Source organism: Schistocerca nitens, chromosome 4, assembly GCF_023898315.1.
Source record: "Schistocerca nitens isolate TAMUIC-IGC-003100 chromosome 4, iqSchNite1.1, whole genome shotgun sequence".
Classification (NCBI taxonomy): domain Eukaryota; kingdom Metazoa; phylum Arthropoda; class Insecta; order Orthoptera; family Acrididae; genus Schistocerca; species Schistocerca nitens.
The window spans coordinates 262,991,610-263,016,233 of NC_064617.1; the positions used below are offsets into that span (position 1 = coordinate 262,991,610).

General features: G+C 40.1%; 1 protein-coding gene across 1 annotated transcript in view; it reads left to right on the forward strand.

Moving 5' to 3' along the window:
* The first annotated feature begins 4,661 nt into the window (after window positions 1-4,661).
* Window positions 4,662-24,624, forward strand: part of LOC126253530 (condensin-2 complex subunit D3-like) — a 161,618-nt gene continuing 141,655 nt past the window's right edge. Inside the window, exon 1 of the mRNA XM_049954913.1 lies at window positions 4,662-6,726. Coding sequence (XP_049810870.1) covers window positions 4,771-6,726 — 1,956 coding nt within the window. The 5' untranslated portion in view covers window positions 4,662-4,770. The remainder of the gene's footprint in view (window positions 6,727-24,624) is intronic.

Below are 24,624 nucleotides of genomic sequence, written 5' to 3' on the forward strand. Positions count from 1 at the left end.
AGAACATCAAGTTACATATGCACACCTTTAAAGTAGACTGTAGATTCGGTAAGAACACTCAAATGAATAAAAACACTTGTTACCAACGACAGAAAGCACGGTCTACGTATAGGGGCACTTTCATAACGAGCATACTATTCGAAGAAAAGTCCTAGTTGATTAAAATTGGGTAAAAGCACAGCATTAAGCTATGTCTGTTAACACTAGATTGTTAAACACCCTCAAATATACACAAGCTATTTAAATACTGCCAGTAGTTTGGATGAGATAAATTGTAATGTAATTGTTTAGGCCTATATACAGTACACAAGAAAAACTATGTAAGATGTTTCTAGTTATGCTTTCATTGAGACACGTTCCTTTCCTTGTATCTCTCGACTACTGTACAAAAAAAAAAAAAAAAAAAGTGTGTGAATTCCTAAGGGACCAAACTGTTGAGGTCATTGGTCCCTAGACTTACACACTACTTAAACTAACTTATGCTAAGAACAACACACACACTCATGCCTGAGGGAGGACTCGAACCTCCGGCAGGAGAGGACACGCAATCGGTGACGTGGCTCCTTAGACCTCGCGGCCACTCCATGCAACACTGTACAAACAATTAAACACAAACATGATGCATGTATTGAGAATTGTGTCAAAATTCTAAAGGCAACTTAGTTGTATCAGTTTATACCCATTTCTTTATTAGTAAATAAAAAACTGTTTTCATGTCCTTTGCACTCGCCACTATATTACTTAGTTTATTTCCCTGATTTGGCCTTAGATTTGGCAAACTTAACCCAGTTCCGTTTTTTCCCTAGTTTCCTGTGTTTTTCATTGCCTTCCCAATAGCAAATGCTCTGACATCGGAGCCACACTGTATCAATGGTCTCGTGCCAGCCAACACATGGCTACACAACCACACTGACTGTTGGGGCAGCATTTCATGCCCTAAATTCCTCCTGCCGATAATTGTTCATTCTTCACATTTCCTCCCCATTAAAAAAAATTCTGGGTAGAACAGCTGGAGACAGCAGTTATATGCGGGGCGCCCGTGTGTGTGTGTGTGTGAGTGTGTGTGTGTGTGCTTATCTTTCTGAAGAAGGCTTTGGCTGAAAACTTGTGTAATCACTGACCTGCTGCTTGGCGTGTGAGTAGCGATATATCCATTTCACATTATAGTTATTCCCTTATGAAGTTTGTTGTAAATAATCCACTATACCAGAAGAAAAAATGACAACCATTACGAAAAATTAAGGTAGTCTGTAGCAGAAACGTGGGATCACAATGCTGCAACCAAAACTTTTGATCACTTACCCAGTGCTATAAAATACCTGAAAGGCAGCAAAGTAAAATTTGAAACTTAACTGAAAACATTTCTCATTAACAACTCCTCCCATTTTGCAGAAGACTATCGATTACTGTAATGTGTAAATGATAATGAATAGGAATTACTGACTAACATCTGTCTGTCTTTAATTAAAAAAAACGAAAAATATCTAATAGATGATGAACATGGAGGTATAGTTACAAAAAAATGCTCGTAACATAAAATTACTCATTCCACATCATTACAATTTATCATGCGACTGATACATGGAACATGAAACTAACTAACTAGCGAACTAACTAAATATTGGGATATCACAAGACGAAGTAAGATGAAGCAGATGATCAATTTAAACAGACATTCCAATTGTGATATGTTTGCTTATTCCTGAAAAACTGTCAGAGTTACTGGGGAGAAATATTCCTGGAAAAGAAACTAGGAAAGGTAGGCCTATATACACTCCTGGAAATGGAAAAAAGAACACATTGACACCGGTGTGTCAGACCCACCATACTTGCTCCGGACACTGCGAGAGGGCTGTACAAGCAATGATCACACGCACGGCACAGCGGACACACCAGGAACCGCGGTGTTGGCCGTCGAATGGCGCTAGCTGCGCAGCATTTGTGCACCGCCGCCGTCAGTGTCAGCCAGTTTGCCGTGGCATACGGAGCTCCATCGCAGTCTTTAACACTGGTAGCATGCCGCGACAGCGTGGACGTGAACCGTATGTGCAGTTGACGGACTTTGAGCGAGGGCGTATAGTGGGCATGCGGGAGGCCGGGTGGACGTACCGCCGAATTGCTCAACACGTGGGGCGTGAGGTCTCCACAGTACATCGATGTTGTCGCCAGTGGTCGGCGGAAGGTGCACGTGCCCGTCGACCTGGGACCGGACCGCAGCGACGCACGGATGCACGCCAAGACTGTAGGATCCTACGCAGTGCCGTAGGGGACCGCACCGCCACTTCCCAGCAAATTAGGGACACTGTTGCTCCTGGGGTATCGGCGAGGACCATTCGCAACCGTCTCCATGAAGCTGGGCTACGGTCCCGCACACCGTTAGGCCGTCTTCCGCTCACGCCCCAACATCGTGCAGCCCGCCTCCAGTGGTGTCGCGACAGGCGTGAATGGAGGGACGAATGGAGACGTGTCGTCTTCAGCGCTGAGAGTCGCTTCTGCCTTGGTGCCAATGATGGTCGTATGCGTGTTTGGCGCCGTGCAGGTGAGCGCCACAATCAGGACTGCATACGACCGAGGCACACAGGGCCAACACCCGGCATCATGGTGTGGGGAGCGATCTCCTACACTGGCCGTACACCACTGGTGATCGTCGAGGGGACACTGAATAGTGCACGGTACATCCAAACCGTCATCGAACCCATCGTTCTACCATTCCTAGACCGGCAAGGGAACTTGCTGTTCCAACAGGACAATGCACGTCCGCATGTATCCCGTGCCGCCCAACGTGCTCTAGAAGGTGTAAGTCAACTACCCTGGCCAGCAAGATCTCCGGATCTGTCCCCCATTGAGCATGTTTGGGACTGGATGAAGCGTCGTCTCACGCGGTCTGCACGTCCAGCACGAACGCTAGTACAACTGAGGCGCCAGGTGGAAATGGCATGGCAAGCCGTTCCAAAGGACTACATCCAGCATCTCTACGATCGTCTCCATGGGAGAATAGCAGCCTGCATTGCTGCGAAAGGTGGATATACACTGTACTAGTGCCGACATTGTGCATGCTCTGTTGCCTGTGTCTATGTGCCTGTGGTTCTGTCAGTGTGATCATGTGATGTATCTGACCCCAGGAATGTGTCAATAAAGTTTCCCCTTCCTGGGACAATGAATTCACGGTGTTCTTATTTCAATTTCCAGGAGTGTATTATACAGGTTAGGCTATAAGTGCTAAAAAATGCCTTAAATACATGTCAAAGCTAAATAGCCATTTTACAGGGTCTAAGCGTTTGAGGACATGTCCATTATCACATTTATAGTATTACATAATGCGGAAACACGTTTAATTTTAATTTTTTTTAAGCTGTCGGTTGCCATTATTGGTCACACACTGAATGCCGCATCATAGATAAGATTTCAAGGTGAGAAGATATGTAAACTACAGTAAAAGAAAGGCACTGGCAATCTCAAAAAACAAGAACTCTATTCTGCATGCAGTTCTGTTTCTTTGGCACTTCGATAACCGTTCACTTTGTTGACAGGCATAAGATACGATTGCATGCCTCGTTTCTTTCCCTATTATACGCTAGTAAAGAACACGTAGGTAAGTTTCTTGCAAACTTGAATATTAAAAACGTGCGTTTTGAGATGAAAGGTGAAAACGTAACGAATAAGAAGCAGTAACAGTAAGCAAACAATAATTGGTTTCGGAGCACCAGTTTCATTTGCGCTCGATACAAAGACAATAAAGTGGAATTAAATGGATTAACAAAGCATGCTTTTCATATCACATTCTTCCCTTCTTCGTTATTCGAAATATGTAAAAAGAAAAAAGTTATATTAAGAATGCTGAACGTGTCGTGTTACTAGAACAAATGTGCATTCAAGAAGAGAAAAACGTTCTAAATCGCCTTTCTGAGACAGTGTTACTCATGTAAGCACTGTAATATTTAGTATTTACAACAGTTGTTTCGTGCACACGACAGAAATAATGAACAAGAAGCAATGGTAAACAGTAGTCTGCTAATGTTTTGGTCTACTTAAAATAGCGGCAGGTCCCATCCACTCTGGCTTCAAAACAGCGTACAGCGTAAGCTTGTAGTGCCACCTCCCTTCTTTTTTTACCTCCATGGTGACACCAGTGATACTGTACACGGTATTGTCAGTCTAGTAATGTATTTCTGTGCGCTCATCAGAGGCACCAGCATTTGGCGAGCAGTACAGCTATAAAAAAAAAGCTGCCTCAGTACGAAAAGCAGGGAGCACGTCCGTAGCAGCGACAGGGTTAAACCACAGTAAAACTGTGTTTAAACGAGATGAAGCCTGACAAAGCACGTTTAAAAAGGTTTGTGTATTTACATGCGAGTGAAAATCAGTTTTGGGAGAGAAAATCTGGCAACTAGAACTACATATCACTATTTTGCAGTGTTTAGATGACGAAACAAAGTTTCTGTTGGGAAATCCGTTTGCTAAATCCGGTTTTGGGAGCCCCAAGTAAACATAGAGGTAATTTCCGCGGCGCACCTTCAGATGACTTCGATAGTTAGAATCGATTTGTATCAAAGTAACCAAGCACAGTTTAGTATCTGTGTCACCTAATATCTCTGCTCCGTATAGTTTGTATTTTGAATTTGTTGACGTTGTGTGTTGTTTACTGTGTAGAATTAGTGACTGATTCAGCAAAATTCCACGATTGTATTGATCTTCAGTTTAACATTGCTTCTGCTGTTGTTTTGAAATGGCGAGGCGTTTGTGAATGACCGAGTAGTTTTGACTGACATTATGGATGTTGTTACTAGTTTGAGCCTTTTGGAACTTGACAAAGTTGATTCGAGCTGGGCGGAGACAGTCTGGAGCGATGAGTTTTGTGGTGTTGAAGATCTACCTATTGAATACCAGATGCATCTTGTTGATGCTGATACAGAAATTATTATGGAGACAGCCATAAGAGCAGTGAAAGAGGATTTGCAGAATGCTTCACGTAGAACTTCTTCAAATCCAATAGCAAGCACATCGCGTGATAATCCGAGACAACAAGACGATTCCGTAAGCTGGGAGCAGCTGATAGCGAATAACATAAACCACAAAGAGCTGCTAGCTATTTTGTGTTATTTTGTACACAATGGTCAAGACTTTTCGAAAGATCTCACCTTGACAAAGCTGTGCCTGAAGTCTGCTAGGCTGTACTTTGCATTGCTTGCTATCCCCGGTAGTAGTGCCTTTCTTATTTATCATCCGAATCTATACAGAAAAGCTTTAGATGTGTTTGATATTGCGCGAAAGCTTATGAAATCTAACAAAAACAAGCAACGCCCGAAAAATAGAGGAAGGCAGAAGAATGCTAGGAGTAAGAAGCAAGGGGATTCTGATGAAGATGATGATGATGACATGGATAGTGGTGCCCTTCCTGCAGAAGACGTGAATGTATTGATTAGTGAATTAAATTTAGTGCTTCTGGATTTGATAGTGTTTTCCGAAAGGTTTTCACTAAAAATGGATGATGCGCTATTGCAAACAATATTGCATTTAATTGAAGTAACTAAATTGGAAGTGTTTCCCAGGAATGATTTTTCTTCGGTATCGAAACAAATGACAATATTTTCACTGGTAGGCAATGCTTTTGTAGCTTTATATTCCCTGTGTTCTCCAAACCATGGCAAAATTGACTTGACAGTAAAATTGATAATGGAGAATCTTCTGCCATGTGTGCTAATGACAGATAGTTCCAGAGATGGTCCAAACACTCTGAGACAAACGATTTCGTTTATACAGTATATGTTAAAAGCACTACCAGAAGGTACTTGTGAAGGTATCTACATTCTTGTACAGCATCTTTGTGCACATATCACAGACCGAGCAGAGTTTCGACAGAAAGGATCGCAAAGTGTTGTTGAGATACTCCGCTTTATGCCAATTGATTTATACACAAGATTTGTGAAGTGGTTTTTTAAATTTGCACATGCATCAAAAGCTTCCCATCGATTATTTGCACTTGATGTTATCTCAAAACTGCTGCAAGAAAGGGAGAGAACAGAACTGACACAAAGCTTTATTCATTGTTCATCACAGAACAGTTCGACAAATATTTCTTTAAATTTACAGAATATGAGTAATAGTATTAACATGGAAGTGAATTGCCCTAGTGAAAACGTGTCAGTCATAGCCTCAAACAGTGTGAACCAGTGCGAGTCATCTGTTCAGAACTGCAGTGATCCTTCTCTTCAAAGTGTAGATGCTTCTTTGCAAATTGGTGTTAATGGGAATGCAGATAACACGCAAAACTCAGATATTGTGGATGAAAATGTATCAGTGAATGCAGATAAAACGCCGTCTGTGTCTCATAAATATGTTCTGGGGACTGTTTTTTCAAGATGCCAGGATTTATCAGGAACAGTACGGACCAAGGCGCTTTCTGTTTTAGCAGATTGTATTAATTCAAACAACAGTGATATTCAGAAGATAATGCAAGCTGTTTTTGTTTTGCCTTATGAGAATGTCCCTGAAATCTCCTGTGTAATAACTGCTGAGAATAGTCTCCTGAACCACAAAAAATTTATGAAATTTATAGAAGGTGATTCAACCACAGACTTTAATCCAATTCCAAAAGCAGAAGCTGTCTTAAGTGAAATGTTTCAAAGGGCAGCAGAAGATAAAGTATTTGTACGCAAAGCAGCATTCCAAGTTATGGACAGCATCATGAAACTTAACCGTCAGTGGGTGCTAAACGACATTTTGCAGGTACAGTTCAATTTCACCTTCAAAATCATAATTGCTTTTGCAGTATCATCAGTTAATGTGTAAAAAGTTATAAGTAACAGCTGTTACAGTTCTCGCATCAATGTACAACTGTTAAAATACTGTGTATATGTAATGTGTTGAAAGTTGACAGCAGATATGGATTCCATATCCTCAATTTCTGGGTTTTATTCACTTGTTCATGATTTTCTTCAGATAATGCCCTGCAGCAAGCATGGATCTCAGGAACTTCATGGAAACTAAAATTTGGCATGGGCTGCGTAAGGTTTCTTTTTGAAAGTTGATAAATCCTATGCAGCCAATATTCAGTTTTATCTACCATAAAGAAACCAAGACTTCTAAATCGATTTTGTTGGTGTGTTTGAATGAGGAGCCTGTCATAATCTCATAATTGGGAAATACAGAAGCGTCCGATTCCACCCGTCTGCTTTGACCCATGACGTCACAAATATAGCGAAAACAACCATACACCACGACTCCAATATGGTGCCTATGGCGTGATTACGTAAACATGACAACAAACACGAAAATACATTGAGAAACCAACACACACACACACACACATTCCACAAAAAACCTAATGACAGTAACTGAACAAGCACGGGAAATTGGGGTTTTTTGGGTGGGGACAAAGTAAATATAAACAAATTTAGACACATACCACCATACCAAACCACACAAAACGACGAAAAAAACCGACGACAAAAAATTCCCCAAATTCCACTAAAACAATGTCCTCTGAAATCGAACACTTCCCTTGACCTATGTAGCCCAATAGCAGCTCCCGATCCCACAAATTGGAATCGAACATTTCCCTTGATGTATATAGCTCAACATCAGCTCCTGATCCCACACATTGGAATCGAACACTTCCCTTGGCCTATATAGCTCAACAGCAACTCCCGATACCGGAATAGCCACAACCACAAATTGGAATTGAACACTTCCCTTGACCTGTATAGCTCAACTGCAACTCCCGATAACGGAACACCCACAGCCATAACCACACATTGTAATAGAACACTTCCCTTGACCCCAACACACAGCAAATACACTAAGAATAAGAAAAGTAAAAACTTACCACAACAAAGTTTGGTGCCGCAACCTTGGTTGGCCATCGCAATCACATACAGGCACACACATACCCATACATACATATACCCACACACAACCACAAACCAATGAAAAAGTACAAAACCGAAAGAAGAACCCAACCACCCCCTCACCCCAAAATATAATGAAAAATGAAAAAATGGAAATGAAGTCCCATGCTTCTTTACAGAGCGTAGGGGAACGATGCGAGAGACCCACACCGCCTTACTAGGCAAGGTCCTAATCGAGGTGGTTTGCCGTTGCCTTCCTCCGACCGTAATGGGGATGAATGATGATGAAGACGACACAACAACACCCAATCATCTCGAGGCAGGAAAAATCCCTGACCCCGCCGGGTATCGAACCCGTGCTCGGGAAGTGAGAATGCTACTGCGAGACCACGAGGGGCGGACAACAAAAACCAAACACAAAATAAAAAAATCTCAATCACACACTACAACTGAACAAAAACTGCAACAAAATAGGTCCTCCACAACTAAATCACAAACCAACACACTGCCCCCCCCTGCCGCACACACTGTACCAACAACTAATCCCCCCCCCCCGCCCCCGAGCCACACCCACCTACCCAAACCATCCTAACTAACTACCTTTGGCCTGTACCTCTCACTAATAGCCCTTAACAAAAACCGAAAAAAACAATAGCCCTCAGGGATGCTCTTCCGCCAACAGTACTCATCGAAATGAGACTGAAGGTTAGAAGAGCACCTCTTCCCCCTCCCAAGAACTGACATAATCCCCCCCCCCCACATCCCCTCTATAGTATTCGTACAAGCCCCTGTCTCATGATTTTTAAACTCTAAACTATGGTTAACAATTAAATGATTGTACTCCCTCTCACCCAACCTCCTATAAGAAGAAAAAGCATTGGAAACTATAGTGGAACCCATTTCTATAAACTCCTAAATTAACCCCACTAATTCCGCCTTAGACTGCTCCTCCACAACCCCAAAACCACATTCTGAACACCCACCCTGTGGTACAACAGCCCCCCACACCCATAGACCAACCACAGACTTACCCCTACCGTAATTCCTTTTCCCAAACTGCGACTCGTCCACCACAACCCCAGGCCCATCCAACTTACCTCTGTACTTAACAAACTCAGAACATACTTCATGGCAAAACAAAAACCAGTCAAGCACACTCCTCTCACTCATGCCAGTCTCATGCGTGCAAAAACTTTGAGAGGGTCAGTAACAAAAGTAATACGTCAACAACACAATCTCACACATGCCCAACCTAAACTTCTCGAACCAGGAACCGCGACTTATGGAGTGCCATAGGTTATCCCTATGGTGCCGCCACATATAACCATCCCTGGTCCAAGACGACCGAACTTTTGCCAATGTCATTTCATTCCGACAGACAGCGCACTTAACCACCTCTCCAATCAACCCAAAAAGCTGTAGAAATTTGATCGGTTCCAACTGAGTCACACCCATCATAGCATGGAGTTGCACACTATTTATTTTATTGGTCGTATCCATACCTAACAAGAGCAACAACAAATTAATTTACTCAAATTAACACATGACCTACAGCGAACAGCACTACAATAACTTTCACACAAAAACACTAAATTGTTAACTCACTGCAACCAATTCTGCTCCAAACACAGCCAAAACAAGAACCAGCCACAAGAATCAGTAACACCAAACTGAACCCAGTACACCACACAACACGAAACCGCTAAACACACCACCAGAGGGCACCACGAACCGCAACACGACTACACCTACAAACATGCCACTCTCACAAACAAAATTCCGCACTGTCAAGACGTCACATAGCACAACAGCCTTACGTCACGGGTCAAAGCTGATGGGTGGGATCGGACCCCGTAATTGGATATTAAATATGGATTTCTGTTGTAATATGCTAAGTTATTGTTCGGAAGAACACGTTGCACTGAATTTTGTGACTTTACATACCTTCTGTACAAAAAGCACTCATTTCACTGAACTGATGCCTTTTATGTCACAGAACATGTATTCCATTTGGATACACACTGTATCCTGACAAAACATTGCAATACATTTATTTAATACCTCACAAAACTGGGGGATTCCATTGTTACAAGTGGGAAAGTTGCAAATTTAATAGGCCTATAGCAGAAAGTATTAACAAAATGAAGCTGAAGCATGATTGATGATCATATAAATATTTGTTTTATGTTCCCTTTAAATCTGAATTTTAGAAGTTTACAAAGTGAGCTGTTAAGCTTGAAGACCTTGTCACATGTGAGATAGCAAATGGACATAGAATTGAATGCCCACCAACATTTTATAAGAACTCTGTGAATTGTGCCCTTATTTTCTTTGAAAACATTGAATTCACACTATTTGAGCAATTATCGTTATCTGTAAATAAGATAATTTTCAGCACAGTATTACTTTAAAGTCCTTAGTACCTAATTATTTTAATTAAAAATGCACCACAAAAAATTTTCAGATCGCTACTCATCCACTTTCAGAAATGTCAAAATTTCTAGAAAATTCATAGTAAAAGGTGTTTGATGTCTGTTTAGGAGAATAGCAAGAAGTTCAAACATGACATAGGATACATCCTTCTTGTCACTTTGAACTCCTTCGTGGCTAACATAAATTTAATTAAAAATAAAATTAAAAAAAAAAATGCCAGTCTTAGTTTCTCACGGAATTATCAACTTGTATACTATACACTGAAGTGACAAAAGTCATGGGATAGCGATATGCACATAGGCCTACAATGGCGGTAGTATCATATACGCATAGTATGAGAGGAGGGCAGTGCATTGGCAGAGCTGTCATTTGTATGCAGGTGATTCATGTGAATAGTTTTATTGATTGGCGACTCCATGGAATGTCCTGTGCACGATGACCAGATAATGGATATACTTAGAAGGAGAGAGAGCATTGGTCGTATTTTTTTGTTTTATTAATAAAACAAAAAAATGCGACCAATGCTGTCTCTCCTTCTAAGTATATCATGTGAAAAGGTTTCCAATGTGATTATGGTCACACAGCGGGACTTAACAGATGTTGAAAGAAGATTACTAGTTAGAGGTAGACATATGGGACACTCCATTTTGGAAATTGTTAGGAACTTCAATATTCTGAGATCCACAGTGTCAAAAGTTGCTGAGAATACCAAATTTCAGGCATTAAATTTCACCACAGACATCGGGGCACCTGACGATCTTCTCTTAACACTGAGAGCAGGACATATGCATAGAGTTGTCAATGATAACAGATAAACAACACTGCATGAAATAACTGCAGAAAGCAATGTGGGGTGTAAGATGAATGCATCTGTTAGGACAGTACAATAAAATGTGGCATAAATGGGCTATGGCAGCAGACAACCAACATGAGTGCCTCTGCTAACAGCACGACATCACCTGCAGCACCTCTCCTGGGCTCATGACCATATCGGTGGGACCCTAGACAACTGGAAAACTGTGGTCTGGTCAGATGAGTTCTGATTTCAGTTGGTAGGAGATGAATGTAGGGTTCAAATGTGATGCGTACCCCCATGAAATGATGGACCCAAGTTGTCAACAAGGCACTGAGCAAGCAACTGGTGGCTCCATAATGATGTGCTTACATGGAGTGCACTGGCTCCTCTGGTCCAACTGAACCAATCATTGACTTGAAAAATTTATGGTCGGCTACTTGGAAGGCATTTGCAGCCATTCATGGACTTTATGTTCCCAAATAATGATCAAATTTTTAATGATGACAGTGCACCATTTCACAGGGCTACATTTGTTTGCAGTTGGTTTGAAGAACATTCTGGACAATTTGAATGAATGATTTGGCCACCCATATCACCTGACATGAATCCCATTGAACATTTATGGGACATAATCGAAAGGTCAGTTCGTGCACAGAATACTGCTTCAGCCACTCTTTCACAATTATGGGCACTATAGAGGCAGCTTGGCTCAATATTTCTGCAGTGGACTTTCAGCAACTTGTTGAGTCCATGCCACATCAAGTTGCTGCCTTACGCCGGGCAAAAGAGGTCCGAGACAATATTAGGAGGTGTCCCATGACTTTTGTGACCTCAGTGTATACTAGTTGTGCAGAAATATAAGATCATTTATGTTGGATAGATGTAATCATAATAAAAAGACGCATGAATTTGGATGTAGATATTGAAGAATGACAAATGATGGCTTGTTACATAAACAGTTGTAAGAGAATTTATTTCAGGCTCGTATGCTATGCCAGACACTACTTCTTCTATCTTGTAAATATTCTGAAAATAACTACTGAGAGAAGGCTGTTTCTTACTGTAACTGTCATATCTTTCTAGCATTTGTTTATTAATTTCTTTTTATTGGCTTTAGGTAAACATACCATACACATTTTTACGTAAGCAGTGCATATAGATCCTGATCTCTTTTCAGAGAATAGTGGATGGATATTCAGAATGCAGGGCAAGTGGTGATAGATCAAAGCAACTCATCAGAGTTAATGACCAGAAACAGTGGTTCTTTAGATCATTGAAGGGTGGGTGGGGGGTTGGAGCTTAAAGGATAGTACAAATACACTGTTTGAGTAATTTTGCTACATAATAAGCTGGTTATATAATAATGTCTATAAGGTAAAGAGGTAAAGATTAAACAGTATGTAGATAAGGCATTTTAACATGGCTCAGTACAGAAGCGTTCTATGGGAATAGACACTCAGTTGAATGTGCAGGTTGTATCTCTTAAAAAGTTCACATTGATTTTGTAACTTGTATTTTCTGATGCTGTGATGGTGGATGAAAATAGTAGAAATTGGTGATTCAACACTTGGTCAGTGTTTGGACATAGTGACTTGCTCACAGAAAAACAGTAGTTTTTTTATGCCTATCCTATGGAGATGACTGATGATGGAAATGTTTGCATCTGATGGACATTATGTGTCATCTACCCATTGAGACATTGTCTTGCTCATAAATGCTTCAATAAGAACCTTGAGTGCTTTACATCAATAACGCAGAAGAGAACTGTATGACAAATAGTGATTATTGAAATGCCAAACAAATACTAACATAGCTGTCTCCTGTTGTTAACAACCAGAGTGTAAATGCTAGCTTTTATTCAAGTGATATTGTTTCTTAATACCCTTCTTTGCAATTCCTGCTTTAATTGCAGTGATAAGCCAGTGCAAATTGTGTATCATCATGAAATGCAAGATATTGGAATGAGTCTGAGGAAGGCTGGAACAGCAATTCAGCGATAAGTGTAGTACCACTGCGCATTTTATTCTCATGTACGAATTCAGACAGCTACATTTTTCTTTTCTTGTCTTGCTTAGTCAACAACAGTGTGCTCACCAATCAAAATAATCTGAAAGTCAAAGTTTTGCATTGTGACTGTAACTAGTATTGCATCGCAGGAAAGCTGTTGCCCACGACTTTAGTGCCAAAAAGATCGCAACACATTGTAGCGTTAAAATCCTTTGATGCTTGTTTTCTTCTCTCTCGAATTCCATCCAGTCTAAACTATTGTTCAGTGATACAATCAAATGGTAATGAACTGTGGTGAATTGTTTGTGAAGGCTTGTTCACTTGTGTTTACTTCCATTTGTTCTGATATAAACAACACATGATCTGTGCATAATGTGAGTTTTAGCATAATCCTTGGAATCATTTGGTTGAAGTTACTGATATTGTGTGATATCTCAACTTTATCCACAGAGGAGGGTACTGTACACATTTCTGAGTAAACACTTGTTTTTATCAGCCAACCATCCAGCGTAGTTAAAGTACGACCTAGTATATGGCAAGCATCTCGGAAGGACAAGACTGTTGAGTTGAGTTGCAAATCATCTGCTTATTGTGATAGTTTAACAGTTGGTTTTATGGGAGTCTCAGTGTCATCCAAATACGGCATATAATATTGGAGGGTGGCTTTCTGATATTTTGTGATGACCCACCAACACACTGTTCGGCCAGATTTATGTCTATTGAGTGTAAATTAGCATGCAAATTCCTCTGATATACCAGGTGTAAAAATATGAAACTAGAATTTCCCAATAGCTGGTGCTGTCCGTCGATGTAGGGCCTGTGAGACCACATCTGCAGTGCCACGTGCTTCCTGTAATGGCTGACAACAAATGTCAACACACAGTAACACAAAGTCATATTGCTCCATGATAATGCCCCATCACATACAGCAAAATGGGTTAGGGAAACGATTGAGGTGTCCAGCTGGGAAATGCTGGGGCATGTGATTTATTTTCCAGAATTGACTCCGTCCGATTATCATCTAGGCCTATTTGCATCACTGGGACATGCTCTAGCTGAACAACACTTCAGTTCACTTGAAAAAGTACGAAAATGGCTCGCTGACTGGTTCACTTCAAAAGAAGAACTGGTTTCTTGGTGTGGCATTCATAGCCTGCTGGAGAGGTAGGAGAAATGTGTAAATAGCAATAGAGATTATTTTGAATGAAATATTGTTTATCAGTTTCAAACAACAGATGTGTAATTATTGTAAACAAATTCTGGTTTAATACTTCTACACCTGGTAGGTATCTGAGGTTCTTTAAGAGTGTGGAACCTGTGTATTAATTTAGGGATTTGTACAATACCTTGTGCAACTGAGGTGTCGATGAAGACTGTGTTGGCAAAGCTGTGGACTCAAACAAGGCCCAGGCATGATTGTTATAAGGCTTCTTTCCTTTTCTGGAGTTACATTGTTAAGTTTGAGGTAGTAGGTAGTTGAATTCCAGCAACCATATCAGTTGTGTTTTAACTATCCATTCCAGAGTTATGATAATGCTGGGGCATAGGAAAATGGATCCACAAGACATATTACAATTGGACTTTTTCCCTGTTTGAGTATGGACACAATGATTTCATTGGCGTAGACTCCATAGGCCACACTTAATCAAGGATGCATAGGCCTAACAATCTTGTATGAGTTAAAAAATCAAGAGTGGAAATGGAAAGTGTTCTAAGAGCCAAATCTGACATTTTTCAGGAGAATGAAAAACCAATTTATGTTTTTTGGTATGTAAATTCTTTGTATCTAAAAAAAAAATTGAGAAGACACTCTGATGCTGTGTAATTGTGCTGATCACTGCATCACTGTGAAGAATAGTGAGACAAATTAGAAAATAAATACTTCATTGAGAATGTTCTAAGTGCCTCACCAGAAAACAGACTGCCTGTAAATGCCAATGAAACATTTTTTGCTCAGTTTATTCTTGCAAAGAGGAACTAGTCACTGTTAATAACTCTACTTTTGTACGCAAATGGCACTGTTACACGTTTCGAACCAACAGGTTCATCTGCAGATGGCTGTTCAGTGTTATATTATATTTGTGTTGTTTACGTTAGTTGCTGGGTCATTCCATGTCAAGTCATCCAGGCCATGACACCCTTTATCTAGTTGGGAACTGAGATTTTGTGTACTGCTTTTGTATCTAATATCATGAACTTCTGCCAATTTGCATTGCTTTATGTACATTCTGTTGGTAGCAATTGCAGAAAGATTGATGCAATGCGTTACTTCAAAGCAACCTGTAAAAATTTGAAAATTGGCTGCAGTTTTTAAACAAAAAATGGTATACTGATAGTTTTTCCCTAGATATCATTTCGGGCATTTAGTTTCTGGAAACATGTTAGAATTGTCCAATTAAATTTTTGTAAATTAATTTTATTGTTAAATTAGAAAAAAATATTTTGGACAATTGCCCCCCTCTGGAAAACACTGAAAAAATTAGAAAGTGATCTACAAATAACAAAGTTTCGTATGACATATGAGCACTTTCTTACCTGTGCCATAACCGAATTAACTCAATGTAAAAATACATAGTATTTTGTTTATAATATTTAAGCATTTTGTCAAAATCTAATATTGTCAACACTGTACAAAATGCTGGTGCTGCAATCTGCATTCAAGTTGATTCCGAACTATACATGTGATGAGACACTTCAATGCTTAGATAATATTTTTTGTTTGAGAACCACTTTTCTTACACCAACTTTGAGGACTCTTTGCTCGGAGAATAAGTATGGCTTGTTGCTGTAGTGATATCAACTTCACGCAGAAGATGAGAGAAAGAAGGTGGGGATGGTCCATGAGAATGCATGAACCTTACTGTAACATCTCCTCCTTCACAATTCGCCTTCTCAACAATTCCCAATTACCAAGAAGAGTCATATGGACATGCAACATAGCAGTTGGGGGGCACAGTGCATTCTGGCATTAGTGGCAGAAGTGCATCTGAGAAATCATGCACGATACTAAAATCTGTATCACAGCTCAGCCTTTTGGCTCCAATATTGATTGGTGATATTGGTACAATGTGATGCATAGATCGTGTTCGAGGAATTGTTTTTGCACTTGTGAAGTGCTGAGAAAGATAATGTCTGACTTGTACCATTTCATCTTTTGAAACAAAGAGAACTGAAATGCCTTGCAGGTTCTTGTGACACAATTCAAATACCTGTGAAGCTGTAAGTATTTGATCTTTATAAACTCTTTGCTAACTTGTTTGTGCAAGTCTTTTAACAGTCCCACCAATACCATCAAAGGGAGATTTGCCATGGCTGGTAGCGAAAAAGTCGTGTTCATGATAGCAGATATTTCTGAAATTCTTATAATTTTTATATTGTGCAGCACAACCATTAGTGAAATATTCAACATACAAAAGATGAATTTCTGGAAATTCACACTCAAAATAATTCAATACAGTCTTCTGAGTCTGGTACACCAAGGCAACATCATGTTCTAGAGCATCAGAAACAATACAAATACTTTTTTGCATTCAACTGTTTGTCCTTTTTGTAATATATATTAACAGTGTGAAGAGCATGGCTGCCATTGTTCCAATGGTACCCCTGTACTTCATCTTGAACAACAAAATTGAGAATTTCACTGAAATCCATTAAAATTAGCACTGATCCTTCGTGAAGAGTTTCCTTTTTCATTTTCAGATAGTCAGATTGTTATTGAGAAATAAAAGAGTGTGGGGTAAGTTTTCCAATTTTTATAATTTAATGTGTCACAGAATTCTGATTGAGAAGTGATTTGAACACTTAAAGTCGTTCTATCAGTTGATACCCATTGACTGTACTGAACCATCTCATCAGGATCATAGCCCTCTATTTAATTTTCTAAGTGGGTTTGAAACAATGAACTGGTGGGGCAATTTTCACACAGACAAAGCATACAGGCTCAGCTATTCGTATCACATGTTATTATTTTAATTAGATCTTGGTATGTTTCTTTAATAGAAATGGAATTTATAAGCAATTTAAAGTTTTGGTGGTAAATGCACACATATACGGTATGTGTTCCCGCTGCTCCTGCAAGTATACACTGTTCTGGTTGAAGAGAAGCAAATTTTGAGAATACTACTTTGTCTTCAGGATACTTTTTTTATAGAGAGAATACAATTCAGTTAAATTACTTAAAACAAGATGATTTTGTTCATAGATATTTTGCTGGTGCTCACTTTGTCTTTTTTCCCAGGCATTATTCTTGTGTTTTTGTCATCCAAATAAAAACTCTTTATTTTTTGCACTGTATCATGTGGTAATGTCTTTCCTCTTTTCTGCTCAGCCATCGATAAAATTCCCTCCTCCATTAAAAGAGCTCTTGCTTGTCGTACCAGATATTCAGAAACCTGACATTTGGAACTGACTTTCTGTTGAGACCAAGTTGGTGGCGCGAGAGTAAGTAACTGGATTTTTTCACGATTATTAGCATATTCAATTTTCTGTTTGATTTTGTCCATGAGTTCATCACAATGTTTATTCTTTTCTTCCAGTTCTGTTAAATCACTGTCAGGGATAGTGCTTGCATCAGCAGCCAGCTCAACTTGATATGTATGTGAAATCTTAGTTTTCAGAGGCCCCGCTGCTGATTCCAATTTTCGTTTGGCTGCTGCATACTGACTATGCCGAGCAACTGAATACACCTTTGTAGGAGATAATCCTAAGCTAGTTAAGCTAGTATTGAGCACAGAGAATGAGTCGTCACTTGCTTGTTTTTCATTAATAAGTCTGATACAGGTTGGGCACATTTTCTCCCCAGGAATAATGCCAAAGCCTCTCATTTTGAAGATCTTTGCCTTTTCTAAATTAATTTCACTAGATGAAATAGGTCATTTATGGCGCTTGAAGGGATCACAGCATATTTTCTTACGTAGAGAGAATCTGTGCAGTGTTTTAACACTGCTTAACACACACACACACACACACACACACACACACACACACACACAAAACACTTAAATCACGGTATGAATGACTGTTGCTTCACCATAATAAAAGTTCTTGTCCTTCACTGGTCAGTTCATTCACACGAGTCAGGGCATTATCACATATATCTTGCAGATACTGTCCAAGAAAACACTGCCTACTGGTACTTTCCGTACTGCTTCAGTCATAAAACCAATATTTGTTGTAAATAATTCAGAACCTAAAAAGTAATTAAATAATGATAAATCATTCTATCCCATTGTTTCTTCACAAAAGTATTTCATATTATTATTGTAACATTAGGGGACTTAATGAAGAGTTAAAAACTGTAACAATTGAATTTTTAACCAATAATTGACTGGGGGTACAACTCAGTGCAAGGGCTCAGAAGTGAGTGCTCAGTGAACACATGACTCAAGACAAAGGAATTGGATGATGAAATACACGTAGTGGCAATAAAACAGTTTTCTCACATATGATTTGTTCCTAGGGGAATCCACTGTAGCCAACTTCAGCAATTTAGTGGTGACATGGTAGTCATGAATTAGCAACTTCAAAAATGGTTCAAATGGCTCTGAGCACTATGGGACTCAACTGCTGAGGTTATTAGTCCCCTAGAACTTAGAACTAGTTAAACCTAACTAACCTAAGGACATCACAAACATCCATGCCCGAGGCAGGATTCGAACCTGCGACCGTAGCGGTCTTGCGGTTCCAGACTGCAGCGCCTTTAACCGCACGGCCACTTCGGCCGGCTAGCAACTTCAATAATTCTTTTATAATAATGTTGTTTTTCACATTTCCCATTATTTCTACAAACTGATTCTTTTTGTGTGACATAGTGGAATGATTATAATAATAATATTGTAAATTTTTTAAAGGGATCCATGAGGGGGCAATACCCTTAAAAAATTCTAATGTCCATGCATGGATTTTGTATAAAAGAAACTATTTACAATTTTTTCTGCAATGTAGATGATGGATATTCACTATAAGAAGCATGACTATAAAAAATAAACCTTCCTCTTTAGCTAAAAAAAAGAAAATTCAAACTTACACTGCAAAAAACTGTAGGATCTATTGCATTTTTAAATTATAAAAGTGCTCATATATGAAAGCCTGAATTCCTGAATCTATACAACTTCTTTTTATCATAAGTGAAAAAGTAATTGACCTGCAACATTTACATTTTGGAAATGTGAATGTATCTAGGTAAACTTCCACTGCCCAAAATTTCAAGGATTTGTGTGACAGTGGGTGTCATTTCCCAAAATTTCTGGGTGATTTGATCTGGAATGACCCTGCTGAAGAAAGAAACGGCCAACAACTAATGTGGACAACAACAAATGTAATATAAAACAGCCATTTGAACATTTGAAGATGAACCCATTGGTCTGAATACAGCAATGCCGCAATTTGTATAAATGAACAGTGTTTGTAATAGTGGTCAGTTGCTCTCCTTTTCTTTGTGTGAATCATATATTTTGTACACAGCCACAGACTAAAAAATGCCAGTTTTCATAAAAATAACAGAAGAAAGTTTTTTCCCTATGTATTGTTAATACTGTGGCTTTATGTTTTATTTGTGATAATACAAAAATAGAAATACAGTATTAGGTTTTTAGCTAGTGGAACTGTATTCAGCAAAAGCCATCTCTCACATCTTTTCAATTTTAGAACTCCGGAGGGTAGCACAAGTTGCCACAGAGACCATGCGCCGTCTACTAACACATATTTGAAAGAACTATTCCATGGTTTGGCAACTGGTTCAAGCCGAAGGACATGCAACAGAGTACCGAGAATACCACAGCACCAAAAACTTTGTGGGGAAAAACACTTAGAACATTTTCCATTTTCACTCTTCAAATATTGTTGGTGTTAGGGGTGGTTCTAGATTTGCTCGATGGGCAGTTGAAGTTACTTCATAATAATGGGGGTGCATAGAAAATGATCCTCGACTGTAAGATCAAGTGAAATAACTGGATAGTCAACAGATGATGGGGCAGCTGTGTCTGCAAAGTCTTTATCCAGCTAGGCCTAGAACGACTTCCAAGTTTCTCTTTTGCGTTCTTTCAGGACTCATTTGGCTGTTGTGTCAGTGTGTTTATATTTTAAGTATAATTTGCTACTTGTGCTGGTGCCTAAATCCTTGGAACACTGCTTGTATAGCAACAACCTTAGAGTATTTTTGGTTCCAGTATATCTTAGGCAAGTTATTGTGAGAGTGGTGAACTGTTTACTGTGGGACGTTTCTTCCATTGTGCCCATGAACCGGTCATATGCTGTACATACAGGGAGATGTGGAGACTTATTGGTCATTTTCTCTTTTACCATTTTCGAATAAACTTACCAGTCAGCTTTGTTGCTGGTCCATTTTCCAAACCCAGCTACTCCTACGGAATGGAGGAAATAAGTTTGGTGAGAAAGTTAACTGAATGAGATATTTAATCATAACACATGGAGGGGCAGGGGTTTCGTTCAAAACTTTCCAGTCACGTAACAAAAAACGGACAGAAATATCAACAGCTGAGCTCGTTTGAAGACATAAAGATATCATTGTATATGTAAGGTCATACAACAATATTAAATATGGGTTTTGATAATTGGTAGTAATGGAAATTACAATGGTTGACATAAGACACGTAATTATGGTACCTCTACTCTTCTGTGTCATCGGCATGTCAGAGATTTAAAAGTTTGTTGGGGGAGGTGGGATTAATGCTATGCATGTCTGTGACATTTGGTGAGCCACATGTGCGTTCTTGATCTTGCCAAGCGGCGAGCACCTCAGGGACCTGAGTCATCATTGGCATACCGGTGAACATGGCTTTCCCTAGCCAGCACTGGTGAGTGCTGCCAATCCTTTGTAACTTTTAAATTCTGCCCATACTGCAGTGACCTCCATGCTGCGTAATGATGGAACATTGTGTCGCAGTGAGTAAGAATTTCAATCTAACCACCTGGATCACAAGCATGGGTCAAACCTCTATAATAATAATAATAATAATAATAATAATACACTGAAGAGCCAAAGAAATTAGTACACCTGCCTAGTATTATGTAGGGCCCCTGCGACCACGTAGAAGTGCCGCAGCGCAGTGTGATATGGACTCAACTAATGTTGAGTGCTGGAGGGAACTGACACCATGAATCCTGCAAGGCTGTCCATAAATCCATTAGAGTACAAGGGGCTGGAGATCTCTTCTGAACAGCACGTTGCAAGGCATCCCAGATAAGTTCAAAAATGTTTGCGTGTGGGAAGTTTGGTGGCCAGCAGAAGCGTTTAAACTCAGAAGAGTGTTCCTGGAGCCACTCTGTAACGATTTTGGAAGTGTGGGGTGTCACATTGTCTTGTTGGAGTTTTCCGAGTCCATGGGAATGCACAATGGACATGAATGGATGCAGGTGACCAGGCTCTAGACGTATCAGGGTCCCGTATCACTCCAACTACACACGCCTCACACCATTACAGAGCCTCTACCAGCTTGAACAATCCCCTGCTGACATGCAAGGTCCATGGATTCTTGAGGTTGTCTCCTTACCCATACACATCCATCTGTTCGATACGATTTGAAACGAGACTCGTCCAATCAGGCAGCATGTTTCCAGTCATCAACGGTCCAATGTTGGTGTTGATGGGTGCAGGCGAGGCCTAAAGCTTGGTTTTACGCAGTCATCAAGGGTACAAGAGTGGGCCTTAGGCTCCAAAAGCCAATATCAATGATGTTTCGTTGAATTGTTCACATGCTGACACTTGTTGATGGCCCAGCATTGAAATCTGCTGCAATTTGCGGAAGTGTTGCACTTCTGTCAAGTTGAATGATTCTCTTCAGTTGTTGTTGGTCCCATTCTTGCAGGATCTATTTCCAGCCACAGTGATGTCAGAGATTTGATGTTTTACTGGATTCCTGACATTCACAGTACATTCGTGAAATGGTCGTATGGGAAAATCCCCATTTCATTGCTACCTCAGAGATGTTCTGACCCATTCCTCATGCGGTGACCATAACACCACATTCAGACTCACTTAAACCTTGATAACCTGCCATTTTAGCAGCAGTAACTGATCTAACAACTGTGCAAGACACTTGTTATCTTATATAGGTGTTGCTGACTGCAGTGCCTTATTCTGCCTGTTTACATATCTCTGTATTTCAATATGCATGCCTTTACGAGTTCCTTTGGCACTTCAGTATAATATAAATGAAACTCAGACCCAAGTTGTGCTCCATGCCAATAATGCTGATGTTTGTCAGGGAGAAACAGTTGATAGTGGACAACCTCTGGGCCAGCTGCTGCAACTCAGTTGCAACTGCTGCAATTACCCCCTCCTATTGCAACAGCCCCAGCCCAGTGGAAAGAAAGAAGCAAAGAAAATACAAAATCTCACCAATAGAATGGCTCCCATTTTATTTGGAGTGAGTGAGGTTTGTAGCCCAGGGTTGACCTTTGTGCTTGTGCTTAGAAGAAATACATTTTAAATTATCTGCTGCCCCTGTGTTAAGGGGCTATAACCTCCACAGAAAGGGTGATCTAAGTGAAGGGAGAGCGGAAGAAATAGTAGCCGTCTCCATAGATGATGCACAGCACTACTCACTACATGCTGTCAATGCCAGCATACAAAAAGTTGCAGTTATGCTGGTCTAGGGATAATGTCTTTAACTACTAATAAATCTAGGGATAATGTCTTTAACTACTAATAAAAATGCCCTGGGTCCTAGGTTTAATTGCACTCACTGCTTAGATTTTGAATGAAAGTAATCAGCAACAGCAGCTGAATGCTTCCAGTATAAGGAGCCACCCCTCATGGTGCCAATGAACTTTTGAAGATGGGTTGAGGAATGGACAAAGTTTCAGTACAACCTCTTGCCCTTGGGCTGGAAAAATGCCTCTAAATGCAGAAGAAACAGCAACAATCAATGACATGAGGATGCAGAAGACAATGTCTTAAAAGCACAGAAGAAGACTGAAAAACCAGAAAACTGGTAACATTCTAAGGCATGAAGCACAGAATATCAGAAGTCTGGTGGTGGTAAGGAAGCCAGAAAATCTGAAAAGGGAAATATCGAAGAAACAGGCTAGATATAGCAGGATTCAGTGAAGTGAAATGGGAAGAAGATAAGCGTTTCTGGTCAGGAACATATAGGGTAATATTAACAGCAGCAGAAAATGGCATTACAAGTTCGGGGTTTGTAATGAATAGGAATGTATGGCAAAGAGTGAGTTACCAGAGTTACCACAAGTTCTGGAAAGCAGGGAATATCAGGAAATTTCAAACATATCAGGGAATTATTAGGGAAATTTGAAAAAAAAAAAAAAAAGAAACCACTGGAAAAATCTTGTTTTTGTCTCAGCAGAGGAGATGGTTTGTTTACTGAGATGTCATTTGTCGTCACTGGCTGGGTGCAGCTCAGTACGTGCGCTGCATCCCTACTCCCTCATCTCTACTGCTTTTCCCCTTCCTACCACTCCCCCTCAGCTTGCAGTCAGTGCTGCCACCACTTCTTGCCACTAGCCTAACAGCTGCCGATGAGAGGCAGGGAGACGCGAGGATCGGTTTGTTTGGATCTGATTCTCAGACACTGTAGATGCAGCGGCTGGAGATGGCAGTCGTGTGCGGAGATGGCAGTTGTGTGCATTAGTTTTGTCTGAGTGATTGTGTGAATGTGTGTGTGATTGATTGTGTGAATGTGTGTGTGATCTTGTTTTCTGGCAAAGTCTGTGGCTGAAAATTTAGTTGTGAGAGTGTGATTGTCTTTTCTACGTGCCTGCCTGTGGCTCAGCAATCATCTTTATGGTGAGTTGCTACCTATCCTCATTAGTATTGATCTTAGAGCATTAGTGCAGTTTATCTGTTGCATGGATTGATCATCGTAGTTTCATTTCATGAACACGGTGTCTATGACATTTCCCACTAATGTGCAAGCTGTGCGCATTGGATCTAGTCTCCCCGATCTGCCCAAAGACTGGGCCTGTTTGTGTGTGGCATAAAGCAATAGATTTTCGTGATTTATCCAAGGACCCAGGACTCCGGTGCTCCTATTCAGGCCAGAGGCCATGGGTGATCGATTTCAGGAATTGTGACTGTCTCACCACAAGTAGATTGTACAGTGCGGCATTTTACAGATGTTTTATTTAGTCTAGTACATTTTGGCACTTCGAAAGTAATTGATATGTTAGAAAGTATGGATGTTAAAAGAAGAAAATTGTGGCAGTCACTGGTGGTTTGTACACTATGTACTCATATATTTCTTGAAAGAAAAATCAAACATTACCTGTAAAATAATAGACATAACACAGTGAGTAATAACAGACAATAATGAACAAAGTAGAACCAACATTTTATTAGTGGTCACTTATAGTGTTGGTTTCAAACATCTCTTCCCCATTTTATACACTTCTTTCAAGAGGCCTGTTTTTTTTTTTTTTCTGGGGATATTTCTGAAATCAGTGAAGGTAATTTAAATCTGTCTTGTGACTCCAAGAAAATGCATATTTTTGTCGCCAAATGAGTTTTGTTTTATTGAAATAAAATAACAACAGTGGCTTTAATGAAACACGTATACGGATTGG